The sequence below is a fragment of the Psittacula echo genome, assembly GCF_963264785.1.
Source record: "Psittacula echo genome assembly, chromosome: Z".
Lineage (NCBI taxonomy): Eukaryota > Metazoa > Chordata > Aves > Psittaciformes > Psittacidae > Psittacula > Psittacula echo.
The window spans coordinates 9,724,812-9,743,085 of NC_137742.1; the positions used below are offsets into that span (position 1 = coordinate 9,724,812).

Sequence of the window (18,274 nt, forward strand, 5' to 3'; positions counted from 1 at the left end):
AACGTTACTCCTTGCTACAAGCTTTATTGAGGCCTGGAGCTCAGCAACATTTTGAAAAATGAATTAGACATTTATATGGGTAATGAGAACATCCACAGCCATATTAGACTGGATAAAAATGTAGGAAGGACACAAACCTTTATGCTTTATGATATAAGACAGCCACTAATCGCTTGGGGTTAGAAATTTTCATCACTGGGCAGCTTATTCCATCATTGTTCATTATGGGATTTTTCACACTTTCTTCAGTAGCTTTTGTTACTGGCACTGCCCTGTGATTCTGCATGTTGGTGCTTTCAAATGCAAGGGTAGAAATAAAACATTAAAGCTCAGCATGCAATTGCACTAACATTATAGAAAAGAAAAGACTGTGCCAGTCCCCATCCAAAGTCAGCATCTTCCAAACAACTTTATTTTATGGTATATTTCTCATTTTGAAAGTGGCTAGGAGTGTTGCAGTATTATGTACATAACCATAGTCTTGCTATGATTGTGGCTTGCCATATATTGTTTAAAGACTGAATTTTGCTCTCAGATACTCTTTCATACTCCACAAAAATCTCAAATGTGGGATCACACCGTTCTATGCTGTAACAGAATGTTCTTTGCTGCCTGAAAATAGCAAAAACTGAACTATCAAAATCTATAGAGGCATGGCATACACATAATTCAGATCCAAATAAATCCCATTAATTGTGTAGTTTGTCTACACATCCACCTTTGTGTCTAGCTATAATATTTTGGTGCCTCTAAAGGACTCCAGAACTGCACAGTCTTTGCACTCTAAAAACAGGTCCATATCATGTAATTGTATTTACTCTGTAGTTTCATTCTTTTTTTTTTTTTTTTTTTTTTTCCTGTCTTCCCCTGAGCTCTTATTTTAAGATTCCCTTTGTCTGAAGCAGGGACACACACGGTAACATTTGATTGCTGAACCATCCATGGCTTTGACGCAAAGGCAAGAGTAGGCTGAAAGTCCTCACTCACCAAGTCTCTGATTACAGCCACAGTCCATACAGGAATCAGATTTTTCTGTGGCTCTGGTGAGGTTATGGGTCCATGCAGTAGCACCAGAAAACCATTCCTTGTAGGCATACTCTTAGCAAGCCATGCTCTCACCTTCTCCAAGCTCAGCCAGTATATAATGCCTCAGAGTGCACCTTTTGGCATGAACAGAAGGGAGTAGATATTTCCCCTTCCACTAGTCTAAGCCCCTTTAGAGATCTGACCTTTATGTGTATTAATGCCAACCCTTTAGTCTTTCAGCTTGCAGAGCTATTGAACATGGCAAAGTGTCACAACATATAGTTGGGACAAAAAGCATAATCTGTTGTGCCATGATCTTGTGAGTTACTTTGCAGCAGCACAAGAGCGCTTGCCATTTCCAAGTTAACCATAGTAACAGGCATTGTGTTTTTCTGACAAAGCTTCTTACCCACCCATTGCCCAGTGCCTCTCTTGTTAACAGTGTGCGATGTACAATAACAGTGGAGACCATCTGCACTGGTTTGTGCTGTGTCTCACACCATCAGCGCTCTGCTCTCCAGTAACAGGTTCTGCCCTACTGGATTGCATTGTGAGAGACTGGATGAAATGCTCGCTGCAAAAATAAAGCCTCCTTTGAAAGGGAAGGGGAGGGAGAGATGAAAAAAAATGAAGAAACCAAAGGGCAGCAAGCAAGAGAGAGGAGGGTTTGGCTGCCAAAGGAGCAGTGAAATGAGGGAATTGGAAGGAGGTACAAAGCAAGCCCCTCAGAAAAGGGTGAGCATTGCTTTGTGGTCTTCTGCCCACTGATGTGCCCATAGCATCCAACAGCTCTCAGACAAAATTATTCCTCTTGGGCCAAGGGATGTCCAGGTTGACCGAAGCCAGGGATGGACCAGTGGTATGGCAGCTTTGTGGAGGCTCAGACAAGGAATGCTTTCCAGAATGCTGAGTGCTTCAGTGCATTTGCTGAGGAAAACAAAAGCAGCCCCCTCAGTTGCTCATAATACATTAAAAATGTGTCATCTCTTTTACTGTTCACAGGCACACAGTGGTTGCCTACCACTGCCAGGACTAGCTCTGTCTGTCCTCTCTACAGAGACAGCAGAGGTTCCCCCACTCCTCTTTGGTTACACTGTGGGTACATCTGGGCTAGAAAGACAGCCAGCTCCACTCCATGCCCTACTTGGGGTTCAGCCCTCTCAGGTGAGGACTAGCTGTCAGTGCGAATGGGCAGCCAAGCTTTTATGCCCACATATTTCCAGGCCACTGCTGAGATTGGCAGTGAAGGTGTTCCCCATGGGTGAATTCCTGTGCTGTAGAAACTCATGTCTTAGGAACTGAACTGAGACCATCAATTCATTTTTCTTGGCTCAACAAATTGCTATCAGGCAGCAACCAACTTCACCCATTGCCAGCAGAGACAGTATTCAAGCTCCATCTGTAATTATTATCATTACACAAGCTAACTTTGTAGGGGAGGAGTTGCCGGTAGGCTAATATGACAGGCTTACCTACTAGCTTTTCAATGGGCTAGCAATGCTGCTGATGGGCAGGGTGCTGCTCTGGACCAGTTCATCCCAGGATCAGTCCTGATCATGACAGACACCATCCAGGGCCATTGGGCAAGATCAGAGCTTCACTTGTGCAGGAACAGAAGGGGACATGTAGCAACAGGACAAGGAGGAATGGCTTTAAACTAACAGAGAGGGGTTTAGATTAAAATTAGGTAGAAGTTCTTTCCTGTGAGGGTGGGGAGGCCCTGGCACAAGTTGCCCAGAGAAGTTTTGGCTGCCACATCCCTGGCAGTGTTCAAGGCCAGGTTGGGCAGAGCCTTGGGCGACACTGTCTAGTGCGAGGTGTCCCTGACCATGGCAGGGGGTTGGAACTGGATGACCTTAAGGTCCTTTCCAACCCAAACCATTCTATGATTCTCTGTCAGACAAGAAGAGTTTAGAGAGAAGGTGAATCAGGAGATCAGAAAAAGATTCACTTGCCTGCTCCTGTAGAAGGCCTTACAGTGGTCCTGAGGCTAAGTTACTACTGGAAATCTTTGGCTGTGTTGTGTTTGTCAACCCTAAATCTCTATGTTGGAGTTTTCCAATTCATATTTTGTATCAGCAGTTCCAAAACTGCAACAGTGAGCGCCTGAAACATCATTATGACCAGGAAGCATTTATTTGACCCATTTGTAACAGTCTGCCACGTGCCATAAACCGCAATGTACTGGTAAAATAAATAAGTGAAGGAATGCAGTCATTAAAAATATAATAGCAAGTTGCCATCTTCAATTGTAGTCTAAGCTACTTTAATGATGCCATGTACTTCCAACGATCATGCTGCAGCCATAATGAATGGGGTTGTTTAACGCAGTTGTGTGAGCCTTTCCAGAGCAAAAGTGCTTTCTCCTCTGATCTGGAAGAAGGTGTAAATACAAATCAGGCTCTGTGCTGATGTTTTCAGAAGCATCTAAGTGAGTTAAGACCTTGAGCTTTATTTTTAAAGGTGACTTAAACTGGGCTCCCCAACAATATGGTGTTAGAATGCCTTAATAGCTTTTAAAACCTGACCCTGACTTATGTCTTTATTGCCATAGGCAAAGGGAGGGAAGTCTGGTCCTGGCTGTGCAGCTGAATTAGTTTGTCACCTTGGCCAGCCACCTCCGTCAGTCTGCATCTCTGAGTATTCTGTGTATTTCTTTGCCCACTGGAATACCTTCACTGAAAGACACGACTCCCGTCATGTTTTTGCAAAGCATCCATCTTAGCAGGGGCTTTATTAGGGATGGGGCTTGGAGGTGGGACTATTAAGAAAATAATAAACATAATCCTGACTTCCAGGAATGAACTGTGTGAATTTTATAGTAGGCCCATATGTTGTTCCAAACAAGCAACTACAATACCCCCTATGCTACTAAAAGGGTTTTTCCAGCTAACAGGATGGAGTAGCATGCCCTGGATTTCTTGTTCCTTTGAGGTAAGGGAAAAGAAAGTGTGGGACAACGTGTCTTTGACTGAGTGGTGTCCAGCCTCTAAATGGTGAAACAAGACTATAAAACACAGGATCAGTCCTGTTTTCTGCCGGATCAGCACATTCTTTCTGTTATTGCAGTTATTGTTGTGTCTGAATACCTAATTAATTACAACAGTAAACGCTGGCTTCTTTAATCACAGCATCAGCTGTCCTAATCAATCTTAATAATATGGAATCTGTACTATGGCACCCATGAATTTTAATCTACATAAATTTCTTAAGACCTCTCGCAAGCTTGTTGTACGAAATGATGCAATTATGGATATAGATTAGGGCTGTAGAAAGTGATTTAAATTGGATTTAAGGAGAAGGTGAATAGACCCCTCCCACTCAGTTAGTTATTTATTTATTTTAACCCTGGCCTTCGCATAGATTTTCTTTCCTATCATTTTTTTATTTTCCCCACCAGTGACTGAACAGCCTGGCCTCTGATCACCCTCCACCTCATCCACCCTTCCAGAGGTGATAGTGGCCAAGCTGCAGCTCTTGAGAGAGGCATAAAATACCTCCAGGGCAGTGAGAGGAAAGAATAAATGGGGCAGAGAGCAAAGCTGTGGATCTGGGTGTTAACATGTGTTTGTAGACCAGTGCAGGGAGCAGTGCTACAAAATAGAATGATATAGATGGAATAAAACATGTCTGCTGAGAACCACATAGGCAATCTGAAGCAAGGACCAAAGAGGGTGTCAAGTAGGTGTAAGGTTTGATGCTTCCTTCCACCAAGGTGAAGGAAAACCCAGGGATCTTAGGGGCTGAAAATGTGCCAGACACTGCTTTTGTCTCTCAGAAGCACTGGGCCTCTCTGATTCTTTGGCTTTCTCTTATCCCGACACTTTCCCGTACCGCACTGAGGGGGATGCAAGGCCTCTTTTTGATGGCTTGGACAGTAACCATCATTGTTTTACCTCACCTCCACCACTGGCTTCAGTGCAGCTCCTCCTGATTTACACCCCTGCATATAACAGCCCTCTGTTCCCTACTGCCATTATCACCTGAGCACCCATATAACAGCTCGTCCTGGCCAGACACTGTATCTGGGTTACAGGCATCTCAGGAGGGATTCTTTATAGAACATCTCTTAAACTGATTTTATTTATTTTTAACAACGTGCTTCATTCTGCTACCTCCATCCTTTCATTCTCTGACAAAAGTTAAATGTCAGGTCTAACACTAGCTGAATGCCTCTTTAAAAAGTTTGATTTCAATCTCGAGATATATCAGTAGTAAGAAAGCTTCCTGGTGTTAATTTTAAAGCACTGGTATTTCATGCTGACTTGGGAAATCATCCTTGGGTTTTGGCATCGGGCAGAGGATTTGGAAAGTGACATTAACAGATCTACTTTCTTTGAAGGACTAGGGAGTCATTTCTTGACTTCTGCCTAATGAATAAGTGCTGCCTTCGTTAAATTTATATTTATGGCCATATAGTAGGTCATTGGCTTGTTTTATGTCTCCAGGTTTATGGAAGGTTATCTTGCCATGGTCACCTTGTGGCATCTTGGCCAGAATCATTTTGCAAAGAGACAATTGTATCTGAGCAGGATTTTTCCCGTGGAGATATGGAACTGATCAAATTAATATAAAGATGATGTCCAGGGATAAAGCTTTTGCCCTGAGCTGCCAAATGAAGTTACTATTAGCATCTGTTTTCACAGTACACCTTTAGTTTGCCCTCGCAAGGCCAGATCCTTAACTCCTGCAAAGCAGCAAAGCTACATTAACTTCGGCAGGGGTGATGTGATTGATATCTGTCCTTTGGCTCTCAGCAGCCTTTCTCCTTCTTTCACTTCACCAGCTGATCCTCAGTGCGCATATTACATCATGTTTAATCTCTTAAATATCTGTATGTTGGGCATAAGATCTCCACGAGTCTGACCACAAGGAAAGCTATTTCAAATGTCAACCTATAGGCATATTTGCACAGATTGTCACCAGCACATCCATGGTCTTTTGATGATGGTAAAATTAGATTCATGTTAATTCTGGTCCAAAAACCCATTTAATGTGCTTTATGATATCCATGTCCCTTGTCTGGTGTCGTCTGTATCCCTATAGATGGTACCAGCCCATACTCAGCTATTTACATCACAGTGGGCTTACACCCTGGCACAGACAGCATGCAGAGGAGCTGGGGTCTGTTCCCAGCCCCACATGCCCATGTTCAACTAATACTTGCAGTACAGAGAAGACTGGCCAGCTGGATGGGGAGGAAGGGTAGCTGATGAATGGTAACTTCTGCCTTAGCAAAGCATGGTCTGTGTGAAGGCCACAGGGGTGCAAACCCTATTAGGCTATACATATCATATGGAGGAATAAAGCCACCTTCCCTCATCATGTCCTTGTGTGGAAACACAGAAATGATTCATGTCTCCCCATCACGTTGAATTTTAGCACACAGTCTGTTCCGTCCTGCAGCCACGCATAATCCCTGAGGCAGTTTGGGTCTGGATCATGAGTCCCTCACACATCTGAGCCCTTGCTGAACTTCTTACGGGTCATTAGTATGTAGGAGGACTATCACTTTGCTGAACACAGCATGGCCACAACTTCCTCAGACCTTTAATCTGTGTCTTGAGATTTCTGGATCAATACCAGCCGTTGGCTTCATTTACACTACAGCTGGGAGTGCAGGCAGTTATGCCCTTCGCTAGGTTTAATTCATCTGGCAGAGTGAGCAGCAGCATGAAGATATGCTCATGGCTGCCCAAGCTACCTTGGCTTCAAGCCGAGTACCCAGCTGGCCCTGAAGTCTGTGTCCCTGCACCTTCACAGGCCATGTTGGTCAGCATGGGCACATCTACTGTACTGAAACCACATCTTCACTGGCTGAGTAAATGCACTTCTCAAGCTAAGGAAGGCAAGTTCTTCGGTGAGAAAAGGTCATCACTTCTGTTTCTAAGAGCTGCCAAGTTAAATTTCTGCAGGTGGTGACTCACCACAACTGCTGCTCCCAAACAGACAAGGTAGGGTATGAGCCTACAAGTAAAACACAGAGCCCCAGACCAGGGTTGCTGGCTCCCTGAGCTGTCTGTTCCTACAGCCCTGGGATGCTTTCTATTTGCTCATTTTCAAAAGCACCTAGGAATGATTGTGTCAGTGCTAGGGTCTTGTGTGTTAGATCAGTCACCTTGATGTTCTTCACCTATGAGTAAGTGATTCCCAGCTTGGAGCAAAGCTGGTTAAAGCCAGGGAAAAGTCTTCCTGGTATCATGCATGTGCTGTGAGCCAGGAAGAAATTTCCTGTACGATCTAGGGTACAAGGCAGCTTCCTGAGAAAGAAACACCCAGTTAGATATTACCCTTGCTGCTGACAAGTTGCTAAGATGCAGGAAAATAATGAAATCTAAAAGCTTTGTGTGGGAGAGGAAGAAGGCTGCATTTAAAGTCTTGCTGTCCCAAACCCTTTAAATAAAGCATTTGTCCAGTTTTAATATTTAATTTTAAAGGTGATTTTCAGGGTATATTTCCTAAGCAGAATGGCTTAGTTACGATGGGCAGAGTATGGCTCCAAAGGCAGGTGAGGTATCCACAGATGGGGTGAGGCAAGGAGCTCGGCCATGAGCCCAGCAGCCCTATTAAGGACACGGACTTAGAGAGAAGCTAAGAGACTGAACAGTTCCCACGTGTGCCCCCCTAAAGCAGGGAATAAGGGAAAGGACCACACTCCGACAGGTACTGCTCAGTAACGTCTCCGATATCAACAAAGAGGCAATGGTTGCTAATTGTCAGCATATCAGACATAGAACAAGCATGCCTGGTCCAGCCACAGCTGGAGAGGAAAGAAATGCTGTGAAGTGAATCTCCCAAGTGTGAATCTCCCAAGCAGCAGAGACAGTTTCTTTTCCTAGCTCTATAAACTATTGAGTGCAACCAAGGAAGGGCAGTTGCTTTCAGGGCAGATACAGTAGGTCATCCCCTTTACTGCAGACTGAAAAAATATAGTTGTCTTGAAAAGACTTGCTCCCTTTGCCTCATACCCACTAACCTTCCTCAGGAGATATCTTCTACCTGACAGGACTTGGTCACTTTAGGGGTTCAAGATATTACGATCCATTCTCCCAAAAGGGTGCAAGAACTTGTGTATCACTTAACCTTTCATAGCCATTCAGTTTTCTTCTGGAGCGATATGCTCAGTGTTTTGTTTTAGAGGAAAACTGTTTTGAGCAGAGATTAAAAAGAACATTATTAAGTTGTTTCAATATGGCAGGAATAAGAGGAAATGGTTTTTACATTTTCTAAGCATTTCCTCCAGTTTCCTGGAGTATCTCTTTAAAGACACAGACTCTTTAAAGACATAGCTTTGCACCTCTACTATGCCTTCCACTGATGTCCCATGGGCTCCCTAAGATTGAAATCCCACCTATTTCTTCCTGTGACTTCCTCATCCTCAATGACTTTATGATTCACTTATGCTCTAACGAGCAGGAGCCTCTGAGCCTTAGGCAGCTAAATGGGTTTTCCCCCTCAAAGTTTGGTCTTCCTGAGATTCCTCATAGTTTGGAAGGGAAGTGCAAGATCTTTCAGGCTTCCACCATGATCAATGGTGGTCTTTGAAAATGAACTTCACGCTGGCATTTACATCTGTAGAAAAGCACTTTGTCCATGTTCCCTGGGTCCTGTAACACTCATGTGCCAACCTCACCCACATTTTTACATACAGCCAGTGTCTCTCCTTGGACAGATCAATGCACCAGATTCCCTTCCAAGATTCCCACACCTTTGCATCCTCCAAGCCCTTGCCTCCAGCCATACCTCTGTGCTAGCAGGAAGGAAAAAGGTTGGGTGGAGGGGAGAAAGTAGCAACTCCCTAAGGGATTATCCTACAAGTAAGAAGCTGGAAGGAACACATAAATGTGGAACTGTGCAGCACCAATAAATACAAATTAAACTCATAACAAGAAGTGAAATATTAGGGCCAAGGTGACATTTGGACTGGAGGTTCAGCCAAGCTTTGCTTTAAATTTTTTATTGCTGCAGATAAAGAAAGAGCTCATATAACACGTTTCTCTCTTTCTTTCTCTATCAACCAAAGGGGGAAAGGAAAACAAAAATCTTAACTGGCTTTGGTTGTATTTGAGCTAGACTTCAAAGTTTCTCAAAAATAAACAATTTTTAAGGGAGAGGAATGCACACTTGTAAAGAGAGAAAATGCACTTTGAAACCAGCAAGAGACTGCATGCCTTATGCAGTGATTCACAGCATCCTCCCTGGAGCAGACAAGTGGCATCCTCCTCCCCTCCAAGCAGCATTTCCTTTTTCATGGGGGCTGCCTGGCAGCAACGCAATCCTTCACAGGGATGTTGGGATGGCAGGAGCCACTGCTTTGTTCTCTCCTCCTTCCTCCTGCTATGCCCCTCTTGTTTTGTGCTCTGATTGAAAGTTCCATGTGACTGTAGCTGTCACTGAGATCTGTTTGCACAGCACCTAGCACAGCTTCAGTCCTGGCTTAAGATGAGGGCTCTTTGGGGTTCATTACTGCCATGCCACAAATGCACATGATCAGAGGTGGGCTCCATAATTTGAGCTTGGGAAAGGAGGGGAGAGTTTTGTGTGTCCTTTGCTCCAAATCTCACAAGGTGGTTGGTGGCTGGGTGACACAGCCCTGTTGGATATGATGGGGATGCTCTGTGCTGTCCTGTCTGTAGTGTGAGTGAGCTGCTACCATTCTGGGACCTTCAGCCCCTGGGTCTGTCTGTCTCACATCACAAACTGATAGGGAGGGGAAAAGGAGAATGTCTGTCATGTTTTAACCCCTTGATTCCTTCTCTCTCTTGTGTCTCCACAGCACAAAGCCCCACTGCAGCTGACCCCTTGCAGCAAGCCTACGCTGGAGTGCAGCAGTACGCAGGTCGTTAGTATTAACACTTTCTCTCAATAAACTTTTCTCTTCTGTAAAGCCTTTAATCTCTGAGCACACCCAAGGAGACTGGGGAAAGGGAGGTGTTTGGTGATACAGGGGCAAGCTGGGTGCCACAGACTGTCACATTAAATTTGCACTTGTTTTTAAAACATAAAACCCATTGCCTTCTCTCCCAGTGGGGTCAACCTCCCCCTTTCCCTTAGGGAATGACTTCTGTTGACCTGTATCTTGGTGCAGCTTCATTGGCAGGACCAGGTCTGGTCTGCTTAGAACGGTGCACAAGTACCAAGTCAGCCCACTGGTTTGGAGGCAACATTCTGTAACAGGTCTCCTTGGTACTGCATAGAGGAGGTGAGATGGGCAGCCAGACCCTGCAAAGCCACTGCTGCTATGCCTGGCAGGGTATGGTATCTCTACATACAACCATGTTTCAGAGTGCGTCTACATTGGTCATGCCCCAGCTATGTAGTTTGAGGTTTACTTCAGAGCTATGCAGACATACGTGTTGCTTCTCAGCAGCTTTCTCCACAGCTCCCAATAAGTCAGCCTCCACTATCATCACCCTGTCTGCTGAGCAACTCCTTTGCAGTTGATGGACTGACACCAGCCAAAGTGACCTGGTGCAGACCATGACCCCACTGTGTTCAGCCTCCCCTCACGAGGTGTCCATGGCCAGCATTGCAAGGAAGCTGTCACCCCAAAGGCATTATTTCCTGTGGTAACTGGAGCAATCGTGGTCTCCCACTGAGGAATGGCTATTATCTCATGTCAGCACTGTATCTGGAAACTTAATTTAATTCTTCATGTAGGGCTTCATTTGCCAGTGTTTTAGTTATTGTCATTTATTGCTTGTGAGCTTTGATAGATGGGAAGCAGCTCAACCCTTTGAGCTGTTAATTAACCCCTCTGCACACACATGGCCCCTATCCCCCTCTCTCTGGGCTCACAGGCGACTTGTACACTGTATTTTTAGCAGCAAGGCACATCATCTACCATCTGTGGTAGTGAATGGCTCCCCTTGTCTTCTTGGTGGGGGAGCTGAGATGGGGAAATTTTTTAATTGCTGCACACTGTTTCTACTGTGTTTGTGTTGGAGAGAGGAAGTCTCTATGGACGTGAAAGAAAATGTACGTCTGAGAGCGTATGTGCAACTGTGCTTATACGGTGTAGATATACGGAGGTTTGAGTAAAGGAGGAAACACACGTGTGAACTCTTTTTATAAGCGTATGAACTAACCAGGATGTGAGAGAGATTAGACAGAGAAAAGTATACATGCACTCTGCATGGCTGTCAACATGGGCATTGACACACTGAGCTCATGAATGAATGTGTTTGTGATACTGTCTGGGATGCTTACACATCTCTGCTGGGAAAGAACTCAGCAGATACCCCCATTTTCATGGTATGGTTGTCCCCAGTGTTATTGCTGATGAAACTGAAGGGAGGGTGGGTGCTCAGGGCCATGCGGCACCTCCTGGAGCACAGCCATAGTTCTTCTGCCATATCTCAGGCTGCCCTTCACAGAGGAAAAATGCAGGGGAAAGCCCACCTCTAGCTCGGTATGATGGTTTCAAAGCCATCGTACACTCCTTGAAATGAAAAATGAAAGCTCCTTGCTTCCCAGCACTGAAATCTGTTCCTCTTTCTTCTCTCCCTTTCTCTCCCCCATAGCTGCTTATCCTGCTGCTTATGGCCAGATTAGCCAAGCCTTCCCACAGCCACCTCCCATGATCCCACAGCAACAGAGAGAAGGTGAGTAAACAGGCTGTCCTCCTTTCTGGCCCCAACACACCATCCTCACCACATTTTTCTGCTCCTCATATACCTAGAGAAGTATTCATTAAACACCCAATTTCTTTGAATCCTTGGCCCACTGACTCTTTTCCTTGTTTTCATATGTGACACAGCATCATTGGCACTAACAGTAGTATGCAGGAGCATCCTCATGGGCAATGGTGGCTGAGATGTCCTCAGTCCCCCAGGAGTGGAGCGTGCTGATGTGCATGGGCCATGGAAAGACCTGATAGCAGCCTAAGCAGTAATGTCCAGTGGGGACTGTATTCAAGAGAAGTGACAAGAACGTGGATAAAAAAGCAATTTCATTGGACTAAAGAATTTAATAAGGAACAAAGCACTGGTGGCCTTTTATTAGAAGCCAGTAATGTGATTTCAGACACCTGCTGTTTAGAGAACAAGGGTCTGTTATTTAGAGGAGCTGATCTGGTCCTTTCAGCACCCTTTGATAATCTGGAAACACCAATCAGCCCTTTTAGAGCAAAATGTCTGCATCAGGAGGAGACGAATCATGTAGTGAAAGTACCTATTTCTTTACATTGACTATAAAAGGACCTGGGTTATCTAAGCTCAGGACTGGATGGCTTCACTGGAGACATGAAATGTAAGGAGACGTGAATCTCCCACTATTGCATGTAAATACTCTGGGGGGCAACTATGACATGCGATGTTCCCTTTAGAGGCAGCGGGGAGCAGTGGGATCCTCAGAGGCAACCCGCTCAGGTGATCCCAGTCATTCTCCAGAGAATCACTGCTCCCTTTGGACTAGAGGACCCTGCTTGCCTAAGTGAGGAATTTAAGTCAGGTGCTTCAGTTTAGAGACCCTCATTTTAAAGAATTACATTTCAACTTTTATCCTCTAGTAGACCTCTAATTTGGATATACTCTATGATATGCGTGTTATTACATACATATAATGACATCTAATATTTTAATGTAGTGTAGCAGTCAGAATGAAATTAATCAGGATTACACCATCAAACTAAAACATTCTAGTGGACTGGAACTACTTTGGGGGGAAAATCTCATTTTGTAAGAAAATTAGAAATGTCAGCATTTCGATCTAATTTGGAATTAATTTTTTTCCGATGTCAGAATTTCCTGGGGAACACAACTTCCAGCTCCTGATTAGCTCTAGTACATGTCCCTGCTGTGAGAACAGATGCACAGACCTAACGTGTCATTACAGAGATGTTTCCCCCATGCTGAAGGACTTTGCTTTTTATTACTTACTGGGGTTAGATTAAGCACAGGACAAAATGGTGAGCAGATCATTGCTCAGCACAGCATTGCACCAGGAACCGTCAGAAGCAAAGGAGTGCTGTGAAAACTTTGAAGACCCACTTCCCATAGCCCCCTGTGTTTCAATGCATGGTGTGCTGCTGTGGGTTGACGGTGAGTGTCACCCAGTGGACAAGCTGTCTCATAACTCCTTACTTCTTCCTGTAAGCAGCTGGTATAGAGGATGGTTGGGGACCAGACATACAAGATGAACCACCAGTTTGATACAGGTCATCATTCCCAGTGTTCTCCATTTTCCTGCAGTGTTTAGATGTTGTGGCTTTCTCTGCTGGTTGGTCAAGGGAGAATCTCTAAGGCATGACACTCCTTTTCAGCAGAGGACCAAGATTTTTAAGCATCTCTAACCCTTAACAGGAAAATACAGCAAGAGTGAACTCTAATAATAATAATGCTTAGTGCTGAGAAGAGTACTTTATGTTTGCAAGGATGTGCACAAACATTGATTCGTTAATGAACCAGCCCTACCACAACAATAACATCGATGATCACATTGTTAATAACAATGCTAATGCTCCGCTCCCAGATCCCGGTTGGATAACAAGCCCAGGGCCACTTGACTGCTGCAACATTGCTATAAAGACTAGTCATTACTTCCATGTAAGCGCCAAAGCTGCCAGCAGCTGACGGGGCACATAGGGCGGAACAGATTCAAAACGATCAAAGCTATAGAGATGAAGTCTTGATTCTGTCCATGTCAACCAGGCAAAACATGGGGCTAATTTTGAATTTGAATGGTATTATTCAGCTTGATATAGCTTCTGAAACTATAAGTACATTTAGATATTAAAATAAAGTGTTGCAGGCTTGTGATTCCATATGCTCTGTGCTTAAACATGCTGGGACTGAACAGCAAGCAGATGCAGAACAGGCAGTGAAATTCCAGCCTCTGTGTATTTGTTGTAGAGGTGAGGTGTGCAGCTGACGAAAGGACTGTAGACTAACTTCATGCAATGTTATGGGACAATCCATATTTTATTACTGTTGGAAGACGAGTCTAGTCATAATCTTTTCTTATAACACTGAGGTCTTGAGGATGCAATAATAGATAGCTGATGTCAGCACAGGTATACGTATGGAGTTTACTCATGTTGACAGTGGATATGCAGGGATAGGTTGGGTTTGCTGCTGTCCACCGCACACCCCCTCACAAACTAACAATGAGCTAAAGGGTGAGGAGCATGGACTGAGTATGGTCTGCCTGTTATTTACAGACTATTCATAAACTCTGTATTCCTTAAACTTTTTCTTTGTTTTTTGTCTGAAACAACTCTGCCTGTGCTTCTTGTGTATTAATGAACAGAAATATCTATAAGTTAAAGCCATAAAAACAAGAGCTGTTGCAGGTGTCAGAGTAGAAATGGACCTTGATACTCTTCTCACGATGTGTCATGGGGGTTAGATTTAGAGCTGACTTGCATCCCTTCTGAAAACCAAAGTATGTGTAAATCATTTTAGTACTGTATTCAGCACTGAATTGCCAAGTATTCCAGTCTCTGATAAGTACAGAAACATTATAGAATGGTTTGGGTTGGAAGGGACCTTAAGGATCATCTGCTTCCAACCCCCATGCCATGAACAGAGACACCTTTCACTAGACGAGGTTGCTCAAAGCCCCGTCCAACCTGGCCTTTAACTCAACAATACCTTTCTCTCCAACAAGATAGTTGGACTTTGTCACTAAGGTTTTGCCGTACCAGATGTGATATTCCTTTTGCCTCAGTGACCCTAACAGAGTCCTTTAAACCTCATTGCGTATGTACACTGAGAGCTAAGTTAGCTCTTCACAGCATTCTGAGATGAACAACTCATGCCTTTAAATTCTTAAATGTATGTATGAATATATGAAGAGTTTGTCATACACATAAGCATATAGTCTTCCACAGAGTGCCCAGATTAACTTGACTTAGGAAAAAATAAAACCAAAACACAAGGTAAAAGATCTGAGGCAGACAGACCTTGTTTTGTGCATTCTTTGTCAAGGAGTCTAACTGTGATAGGTAAGTTATGGATGAATAGATTTAACAAGAAATTGCCTGTTAAATTCTAATGGCAGAATTTTCATATGTGAGGATGGTAAAACAAATAAAACTACCCCATATTGTTTCCTAGTAGCAGGTGGAGTTTTCAGCATTGGAAATTAGTAAAAACCCTCTGTAGCTGGGAACTGAGCAAGTTTGGCCTTGAATGTCTGAGTTGATATGGGAGACCGCAGCATGGCTTTCCCAGCCACATTTCGGAGCTGAACTGGGCCTTGGGGGTGGTCTCTGCTTTTCCATATCTTCCCTGGTCTCTTCCTCTCCGTCTCCAAGGAGTGTGAAACAAGGCTGATTTCAAGGTGAACTAAGGGTTGTTCTCTCCTTGAGCCCAACCTTTAAACCTGGTATAGATGAAATTGTGCGCCTCCTGGTCTGCCTTATGCCTTAGTAGGTGGTTCTCAGCACACACAGGCAGAATCCCTACTCATGCACAACACATCCAAGACCCCAGGAAATGCAGCTGGTATTTTTGAAAGAATTTGCCAGTTTTACAGAGCAAACTGCTGGCTCTGGTAATGTCAGTGGGAATCTTGCCACTAATTGCAACAAAGCCAAGATTTTACCCATTCTATTATAATGTGCATCTCAAATCCCACAGCAGAAGTGCTCTGGGGCATGTTCAGATGAAGGAATGAATTTTTGCCTGCTATTCTGGCCTGTGGTCTTCTCCTGGGCAGAATTTTGTCAATTCTAACAGACACCTAGGGGGGTCTGTGTTTATTTAACACTTTCAGACTGTTTCAGATCTAGTTCACCGTGCCAATAACTCACATTTTGTGGAAATAAACTGCAGCGAGGACTGGAGAAAGGATAGCTGCTCTGTGAGGAGGCTAAGGAAGAGGAGGACAGGAGGAGGAGGAGAATGGAAAAGCTTGGCATGAAATAGGGGAGTCTGATTGTGGGCCACTGAGGTTCAAAAGTAATTTAGCTAAGCAGATGACCGGGTGCCTAATTAGTTAATTATCCCACTATCCCCCCCATTTGGAAGAAACCCTGTTACCATCCTCATGACCTCTAGGAAATGCACAAGATGCAAAGGATCAGCTGTTCCTTCGTGACAGTCCTTTTAGCAAATTAGTGGGGAAAATTGTGCTTAGCAAATATTCATTAGGGCTTCATTTTCCATTAATCCAAAAGGAAATGTGGAAAGCCTGTGACTTCAATCACGCTGAGGCCCAGGAATTTTAATGAGCTTTAAATGGGCATCTGCCAGAATCCTGACTTCGCTGTACTTCTCCTGCCAGCCGGGGGGATGAGTAATGGCTAATAAAAGGTGGGAGCATCTAGGCGAACTCCTCTCCCTAACAGGAAAGGCAAAGTTGTAATTTGCTGTGTTATGACACTGTAATTGTGCCCTGATGAAGAAAATGACGGTATTAAAAAACCCTTTCCTTCCCCACACTGTGTCCCAGAGGTAAATGGAGGGAAGCTGGATGAGTCAGGTCACAGGGTTGTAGGCACAAGGGCTGGGGTAAGGAGGAAACCCTCCTTCCCTCTGTCCTATTACCCTTGCTTCAACAAGCACATACTGTATTCCCTTCATCTTAACACCCTGAGCAAAGCAGAGATGGAGTTACCTGTTACGGTCAGAGCAGAGCTGGGCAGCAGCTGGAAGTACCATTGAAAATAAGACCATGAAAGAAACCAATTCTTGCCTCCTCAAACTATAAAGTTTTCTGCAAGGGGTTTAAATGTTTATTTTTGTCAACAGAACCACTTGGGTGCTCCGATTCCTTTTGAGTTTTCCCCAAGTACAACCCGCTTAAAAATAAAAGTCCCAGTGAAAAGCTTCATTCTTTGTTATTTGACCAGAGGCAGGTTTTCCCTTTTTTCCCGCAAATACAGCTTCCACCAAATATTTTCTGAAGGTGTGTGTTTTAACATAACTGAATATTCTAGCTAAAGAGTCCTCTCAGGATATTTTTCAATGCACCCTCTGAAGTCTGTAAGAGTATACGTTGCAGCATTGAGGCAAAAAAGTCAAGTCCTCTTGTCCAATAATTAAGATCTGTAGTCTCTCTTTGAGATTCTCTACGATGGGAGACATGCTCAAACTGTGCAGATCTAGGGAGTCTTCAGGCTGGGTCGAGCTGGGGGATTGAATGCAAAATTCTACAGAACAAAATAAGCCTGTGGATTTGTGCATATCTGTCTACTTGTTTACACAGTCCTCACACAGATACGAGAAAGATACTGAGAGTTCTGCATGCAGACACTGAGAAGAGGCAAAGGTTAGTGTGGGTCACCCAAAACTCTATGGGTTAAATGAGATTGTGAGGAGCAAAGAAAAACTATGGATGGCATTCTTGAATTCTTTTAGTTCTTACTCCTTCATTCTGTCTTTCCATGGCCACATGTGCTGCTGCATTCCTCTGTCTCTGGGTTTTATCCTAGTGTCTGTCCTGGGAAGGTTAATGAAGTTAGCATAGCCTCTGGGTGACTTTCTGAGCTGCTGGGCTTCTACTTTGTCCATTCTTCTGGGAGCCTACACACTGCTTCCTAGAGGTCACCCCTTATCCATCAGAGAGAGGAGATGACAACATAAATCACCATGTACTTTCTCATCTCTTATTTCTCTTCATTCATGTGTCTTCTTTTTCTCTTGACAGGACCAGAGGGCTGTAACCTGTTTATCTACCATCTGCCCCAGGAGTTTGGGGATGCTGAGCTGATGCAGATGTTCCTGCCTTTCGGTAATGTCATCTCCTCGAAAGTGTTTGTGGATCGGGCGACAAACCAAAGTAAATGCTTTGGTGGGTAAAGATAACAAAACAATTAGATTCATCCAGGAAGGGGCTTTCTCTAAATACTTTACCTTTCAAACTGCTTTCTTTCTGCTTAAGCTTTATGATTTCTCTCAATTTACTCCTGTCAATACTTTCCCCCTTCCCTCCTTCTCTCCTAATTGTCTCATGCTCAGAGTTGTATGCACTGCTTAGAAGTGAAGGACTGATATCTCACCAGCAGCAAGGTGCTGAGGCTGCTGGTGGTGGGGTGGAAAATGTCCCCCCTTTGGAATGGGAGGTGGGGAGGGTATAAAAAAGGCTAAAGTGTATGGAGCAAAATGGAGGGGGATGGAAGGATAAGTGAAGTGCTGACATGGTCGGCAGTGGGAGCATGTGGCAGAAGGGGAATTTCTATACCTAAGCAAAATGAAAAACAGGCCATGGGGTTGAAGGGAATACAGAGCTGTGATTGCAGCTTCCATTAGACTGCAAGGCGACAAGGGCTGAACATCAGCTGAAACCCTAGTCCTCTGGGGGA

At 44.2% G+C, this 18,274-nt stretch overlaps 1 protein-coding gene across 14 annotated transcripts in view; it reads left to right on the forward strand.

Moving 5' to 3' along the window:
* The window catches only part of CELF4 (CUGBP Elav-like family member 4), a gene marked incomplete at both ends in the record, with an annotated part of 693,842 nt that overhangs the window by 653,207 nt on the left and 22,361 nt on the right, over nt 1–18,274 (forward strand). For 4 of the 14 annotated variants that reach the window (XM_080637040.1, XM_080637043.1, XM_080637042.1 and 1 more), the window contains 3 exons: nt 9,803–9,868; nt 11,550–11,630; nt 17,620–17,703. In XM_080637040.1, coding sequence (XP_080493166.1) covers nt 9,803–9,868; nt 11,550–11,630; nt 17,620–17,703 — 231 coding nt within the window. Of the gene's footprint in view, nt 1–9,802; nt 9,869–11,549; nt 11,631–17,619; nt 17,764–18,274 lie in introns of all 14 variants that reach the window. The other 10 variants (XM_080637033.1, XM_080637036.1, XM_080637035.1 and 7 more) reach the window with 4 other exon arrangements.